The sequence below is a fragment of the Musca domestica genome, unplaced genomic scaffold, assembly GCF_030504385.1.
Source record: "Musca domestica strain aabys unplaced genomic scaffold, Musca_domestica.polishedcontigs.V.1.1 9, whole genome shotgun sequence".
NCBI lineage: Eukaryota > Metazoa > Arthropoda > Insecta > Diptera > Muscidae > Musca > Musca domestica.
The window spans coordinates 7507487-7514832 of record NW_026712435.1 but is presented as its reverse complement, the minus strand read 5'-3'; the positions used below and the strand labels follow the sequence as shown (position 1 = coordinate 7514832).

At 33.0% G+C, this 7346-nt stretch overlaps 1 protein-coding gene across 1 annotated transcript; it reads left to right on the top strand.

The window, feature by feature from the left end:
* The first annotated feature begins 1888 nt into the window (after positions 1-1888).
* LOC101892958 (hsp90 co-chaperone Cdc37) lies at positions 1889-4289 on the top strand. The gene is made up of 3 exons (XM_005181340.4): positions 1889-2111; positions 2181-3044; positions 3676-4289. Exons 1-3 carry the CDS (start codon positions 2079-2081, stop codon positions 3931-3933), a joined length of 1155 nt encoding a protein of 384 aa, XP_005181397.1. The 5' UTR covers positions 1889-2078; the 3' UTR covers positions 3934-4289.
* Positions 4290-7346: the final 3057 nt, after the last annotated feature.

Here is a 7346-nt window from a genome sequence, read left to right as displayed (position 1 = left end):
GCAAGTGCTTCGCCGGGAATGTGCTAAAATAACGCAGGCCATAATTCGTGCCAAAGGTGACCAATTCGAACAAATCTAAACTTATTCTAAAATTTGATGCTGTTTCCGATATTTTTTGCTTTCCATCAATAAAATTTTAGAAAATTATGGCGTTTGACTTCGTTGCAGTTTTTTTTATCTCACCCTGTATGTTTGATAGGTATAACATTTGATACGGCCGAAACGTGTCTCATCGAAACAACGGTTTGAGACCCTAGGTCCATTTGGACCAAATCCGTTTCAGGACATTTGGAATCAATCTAGAGGTGTCTGTCCGTCCATCCATTTGATGCACATGATAACTCTCGATTTGGCTTAGAAAACTTAGATCGAGTTCCTAGATGAGAAGTATTGGTCCAATCCTACTGGTACCTACCTCAAAAAAGGTCAACAATTTCAAAGAAAATAATTTACCTAATACTACCAAAACAGATCATCCAATTTTGTTCGAACTCTGTGCATCCCAATAACCATATCAGTCTAGCACTGATATCAGTCTACTGTCTCAAGTACCTCCCCCAAAAATGTTCAAACTTTTGAATAAATTAATAATAATCTCAAAAAGGCATAATGATCATACATCCCACACAAAAGTCGACATTTTGATACATGATATTTACCTTTTAGTTTTGTTTTTCTTTGTTGGCAATTAACAAAATTGCCGTGATTATTAGATGTCAGGGCGAACAAGTTTTTTTCGCCTAGAAAACAAAAAAAAAAACCAAAAATTGACATTAAAATTAACAGACAGAGCTGTATTTTTTACCAATTCGCTTTCTGCCCGACTTTATATAGGCCTTGCTTATGTTCCTTCCGATTTTTTCCGAGAAAACATTCAAAATATTGGTCAATCTTACACAAATGCTTTCCGAGTTCGTTCCGCATTCGACATCAGAATCGGAAACATGTGTATAGTTTTTTTCCGAATTTAGAAAAAATGTTAGCTGGTAGGTAGATGCATCAACGCTTGGGAACATTGATATGTCAAAAAAAATGTAAATGTCTTTTCAAATATAAGTAGATTTTTATTTGTTTTATTACATGACATCATTCGAAGTTATTATAATACGCGTTTTTCCACAATTTTTACAAATTTAAATAATTATCCTTTCAACAGTTTCAATTCCAACATTGGGTTGACAGTTTATTGTCTATGCGTCTACCTATATTTTTCTGCCATGTAAGGGCTTTAGCAACATTTTCCAATATAATGGGCTGTAATTTTGAAGACCATGGTCCACCTCATGATTAGGGTTATAGAGTCGACCACTTGTCATCATATTGAATCACCACAAAATAATGTTTGAGTTCTACCAGCTATATTTTCTTGATCAGAGTAAATATCTATAGTTATTAAACTATATCCGTTTGACGCTAGAGGTCGTAATATTAAATATAGGCCTTTGAAATGTTGCACAGTCCTTTCCATTATTCCTATGTCCGTCTCATGATAGAATCAAGAAGATAAAGTCATGCTATCACATGTTTAAAATATTTTCAAAATTATTAATCTCGTTGTCAAAATTTATATTTATAAATGACTCGTACGTCTGTGACAACACACATGTAAAACTAAACTATATATATATTGCATATATATTTGTATATATATAAGAAACATACAACACTCTTAATTATGGAAAATGACTTGGAAAATAAGAATTTATTCACATTAATAGAATAATAAATAAATTCAAAAATAAGTAGATTTGTATATGTTTTTGTATATGGTTGTGTAAACGTAAGCTTTGTCAAAAAAATCTTTTCATACTGGCAACACTCCTTATTGGAGAGCAACAGCTGCCGCCGACCTACATTTTGCAATTATCAACGCCGCTAACTATAAGTATTAGGCTTCATACTCTGGTTGTGTGTATTGTCGCAAATTGATTCCAGTAAATTCTATCAACAAAAGAAGCCGGATATTTTGCATTCTGCATTTTAATCACATCGCAAATTTTCACTTCTTCTTGAACGATAAAAATATTACGTTTACTTGTAGTTAATCTGCTTTTGACAATCAAGAGGAGAACTTAAAGATGGTGGATTATAGTAAATGGAAGAATATTGAGGTATGTGGTTAACTGCAGTGTGACGAATACCATGGGCTATGAAACTTTTTTTCTTATGTTTACTCGTAGATTTCGGACGATGAAGATGATACTCATCCGAACATCGATACACCATCACTATTTCGTTGGCGCCACCAGGCCCGAGTCGAACGCATGGCCGAGTTGGAATTGGAGAAGGATGAGTTGAAAAAAGCTAAACAGTCATGGCAAGCCCGCATGGTTGATTGCAAGGAACGGATTAAGAAGAAGGAAGGATCTGAAGATGAGCTGAAGAAAAAACTTGAAAAACTTGAAAAAGAGGGCAAGGATCTAGATCGCAGGGAAGAGGAGCTTGTCAAAAAAGAGAAAAAAATGCCCTGGAATGTCGATACCATAAGTAAGCCTGGTTTTGAGAAAACAGTCTTGAATAAACAACCGTCAAGGAAACAGGACGAGAATCTATCAGAAGAAGAACGCGAGGCCAAAATGAAGAATTTTGTCAAAGAAAATGAGAAATTGTGCAAACAGTTTGGTATGATGCGAAAGTATGACGACTCGAAGCGTTTCTTGTCGGAACATCCACACTTGGTTTGCGAGGAGACTGCTAACTACCTAGTTATATGGTCTATTAACCTGGAAATGGAAGAAAAACACGAACTTATGGCACATGTGGCTCACCAGTGCATATGCATGCAGTACATGTTGGAGTTGGCAAAACAGTTGGATGTGGATCCAAGAGCATGCATTGGTTCATTCTTTTCAAAAATACAGAACTGTATGCCCGAGTACCGCCAACAGTTTGAAAGTGAAATCGAGGCTTTCAAAGAGCGGATTCGTAAGAGGGCACAAGAAAAAATCAAAGAAGCAATGGCTGAAGCTGAGGAGGAAGAACGAAAAGCAAGACTGGGTCCTGGCGGCTTGGACCCACTTGAAGTTTTCGAAACTTTACCAGATGTATGGAAGTACACCTAAGTCTGTTTTTACACGGTAGATTGGTTCCAGAAGGAGCCGTGTAAAAAAGACATTGATCTTATGCAAAAATGGGTGATTAGTTCCTAATCTCTAAAACCTATTAAAATTAGCAAAAAACAAGAATTTTTATTTTTTTTCTTTACCAAACACGTCTTATTGCATTGACAGTTCACAAAATATTAACACGTTTCAATTGCTCTGACCAGTAAATTTTATTGTATGCACATAAAGGGAATTCCCCTAAATTAGTGCTATTCACATTTGCTTTGACCAGTAAAAATTATTTGTACGCGCTAAAGGGGAATTCACTTAAATCTTTAAGGTAGTGTTCGCAAACTATCGATACTATCGATGGTTTCAGACTTTTTTCTTTCATAAATACTTTTTTGTGATATGAACATATTTCGCAAAAATTAAATTTGACAAAAAAAATTAAGTACATAAAGCTTCAAATCGTGCTAAATGGAATAAAATGGTGTAAAAAATTAAAAATATTCAATTTTCAAACCGTGTTATATCAAAACCGTGTACAAAAAGACCGTGTAAAAACAGACTTAGGTGTATTTCAAAACCATAAATTTAATCGACTAATTTGTCTTTATTACACCTGTAGGAACTGAAAGCATGTTTCGAAAGTCGGGATACAGAGCTTTTGCAAAAGACTATTGCAGCAATGCCAGTGGAGGAAGCAAAATACCACATGAAACGCTGTGTAGATTCTGGCCTGTGGGTACCCAATGCTGCCGATGCCAATGATGATGATTCCGAAAAGTCCAAAGAAGCGTCTGAAAAAACTGAGGATTCAGCTAAAAGCAACGAAATGGATAAGGAGCCAGTGTACACAGGCGTTAGTTCTAATGACCTTGACTGATTGCTCGAATACAAATAACAATTGAGAAGTGTTGCTGAAGACACTTTCACTCCCATTTAGAAGATGATTTCTTTAATCTTCGTTATCACATGAAGACGATCATGATTCCGTCTCTTAGTCACTTTTAGTATCTATCCCATACCAAAATTTCAACAATCTTGATAATCAATATACCCAAATAATCAATCGACATTGCACTTGTTGATACTCGTGTCCTACCATTTAGCGCTGTATATTGATAAATACAAGTCGTTTAAACGCGTGTATGTATTAAATATAGTTGTAAGTAAATTATATAATGATTACATTTTCAAACAATCGCTAAATAAACATGCCTTCATCTTTGTTAATTTCAATCGAAACTGCATTTTTTTCTTAAAATGTATAGCTTTAAGCCTAATTTAGGACGACCATGTTTGTATAGAACACGTTATTTTGTTGTCAATTCCGTTGGAGAATTCTGATCGCTTTACACGTTTTATTAAAACATGTTCGGTAAAATAAGTCCTTTGATTATACGTTAAGTACATGGCCTACTTCGTAAAACTCGTAATTTAAGTGTCGGTGTAATGCAGATTTTTAGAACTTGTATCAATTTGTAGAAACGGTTTCTAGATGTTTGTTAGGGAGAAACCAGTTGTTGTCTTTTTGCCCAGTTTTACTGAATGACGCTCGATAATACTCAGTTCACATGGTACGTAATTCGCTCTCTATAGCTACTTAATTCCCCCCATAACATTTTCTAAGCGAACAACAATTTTGGTTCTTTGTTCGATTCAAATCACTCCCAGAAATACGATGAAATATGTGTCGATCATGTAACGAATGTGAGCATTTGTTTATTTATGAACATAGACCAAATATGAGGTCCTTCTTCCAAACCAGCTGACTATCTAATTAAACGTAAAAATTAATTATTGTAATTGAAATCACTGAACGAAAGACAAACAAATAAGTTGTATTTCGTATCATATATACATATTTTGTTGTTATTCTGTTTTTATTTATTACTTATCTTTTTATATTCTTAACAAAAATGGATATGAATCATAGCTTAAATATATCTACACATTTCTATAAATGTATTTCAATTCAATAAATCAACATAAAACAACAATTCAACAACAATTTTTGAAAAAAGGAATTATTTTACTATGAATTGCGAATCGTGCCGTATAAACATGTTAATTCGTGTACCTAATTCTGAGAGCGAACAACATGATTGAAAGTGCAATGAGAATATAGCATAAGCTGATTTACAAGGAAATTTCCATGGTAGAATCAAGGAGGTAAAGTCATGCAATCATATGTTCACAATTTTTTCAAACATTTTTCATTGGACAACACACACAAAACAACGAATTTTCTCTTTATGATATCGAAATAAACTGATAAAATATTAGATTCTTGCAGGTTCTGAAACACAGCACTTGTTATTGAGTAATGATTACGATTATGCAAAATAGAAAAAAAAATTGAAATTTTAAAAATGTTGAGGGAAAATAAGGATAATGAATTTAAATATAACGTTTTGTTTTCTCTCTCATCTGAGGTCCACATGAGTTGGAATTTCCATCAAGTATTATATTTTTTTTAGAAAATCTAAATATAAAAGAAAGTTGTGTTAGTTACGACGCTTATAACTTAAGAACCGCTGGACTGATTTTAAGTTTCATACAAATTCGTAATTGTCTCTTGGGCGAAAAAGATAAAATTCAAAAAAAAAAAAAAAAAAAAATCGCGTGAAATTGTGATATATTAACATTTTTATTTTGACTTTTGAAATGTACAATAGTAATGTTTTATTTTGCATGATTTTTTTCCATTTTGACTTACTTTTTTCGAATGTATATTTGTAGTGTTTTTTATATTTTTTTTTTGAATTCGAATATTAATACCATTTATTTAATTGACCCAATTTCTTAAGAATTGAAATTGGTTGGTTATATTGAAGTGTAGTACCGAATTATGTGGTGGCGAAACGGAATAGATGATATCGAAATAATTTAACGCGGTCACACCAAAGTTAAAACATAATTACTTTTTCAAAATCTCATGGCAAAAATTCTCAAATCGGGAAAAATCGAAAAAAAAAATCAATGAAATCGAATTTTAAAACAATATTACATTCTATTGACAAATTTCGTAAGGACTTTTAAATTTTTGTTACGTTAGGTACTACGCTTATAACTAAAAAAACGGCTTGACGGATTTTGAGAATGCATACAATTTGGGAATGGTATCCTGAAAAAAAAAATCGCGGTGAAATATAGAAAAATCTTTTTGGTGTGATTTTTTTTTTTTCAATTTGACATACTATATTTTGAATTCTGAATGAATAATATTAAAAATGGAATGAATGACCTACGTGGACCTACTTCTTTCATATGACAATAATCCTCAAAATGCAATTCATTGGGACTGCAATCATTAAAATACCGAATATAAAGGATGCAAAATGGTAGAGCGGATTATATATACCTTAAATCGCTTTTGCAGGCCATGATATGGGTCATAACTCCCGGATAAGGGTACAACCCGATTTTAAGTATATGTTACATTTTAACCATATTTGTCATACTAATTTCGGCAAATATTGGTAATTTTAGAAGAAACCATCCTTGCAAAAAATGATCACGTTTTGGTATAACCATCATACGATTGGTCCATCATATCTTGGTCTTGACCACATTTCATCAATTGATTTGGCTAAGAAATTGTATTTAGGCTACTCTGGGGTAGAGAATCATCTTACAGATAATTGACCACATAGACATCCCACATTAGTGTACCCCCAAGTCCACTTTGCCAACCAATGTGGTCAAAAAAGAAAATTTGGTATTCTATTGAATTTGAAACTCCAAAGAGAATATTGGTTGGGAACGTAGATGTGGGATGTACGTCTATATGACATAAACTCCGAAATGTCAAGTTGTGGCAGAAACATGAAAATATCACGAATATTAATTTTCCTTGATCGTCATTGAAATTTACTGAGATGAAAAATATGGACTTTATGACACAAACAAATTAATTCCTATCTTACGGTAATGGCTGCTATCAATTATGAGGTGGACAAACCTAAATACCTCGCAGCACGGTATTCTAAACATTGGAAATACAAATTCCTAATTACAGTTAATTTGAATGGAAAATGTTACTAAGCTCTTTACAGTGCCAAAAAATGAGCCGAGTTTTCACATGGGACTATTATAGAAGTTCTATATCATATAGAAGTTCTGTATCACTCAATTATGGCTGAAAAATAAGATCAGGCTATTCAAAATATCTAAAACCGACGGTAGGTGATTATGTATTATAATTTTTGCCATGAATGTTATTTCTATTTAGAAATTACTATGGAGTTACTTTACTTATAATAAAAATTGTGCCGCTTACATAATTCATATCTG

Bases quoted from the DNA above. Each gene is read 5' to 3' on its own strand.
- LOC101892958 (XM_005181340.4), top strand. From the start codon at position 2,079: ATGGTGGATTATAGTAAATGGAAGAATATTGAG. The intron at 2,112-2,180 runs GTATGTGGTTAA...GTTTACTCGTAG, and splicing joins GTAAATGGAAGAATATTGAG to ATTTCGGACGATGAAGATGA. The intron at 3,045-3,675 runs GTATGGAAGTAC...TTACACCTGTAG, and splicing joins TTTTCGAAACTTTACCAGAT to GAACTGAAAGCATGTTTCGA.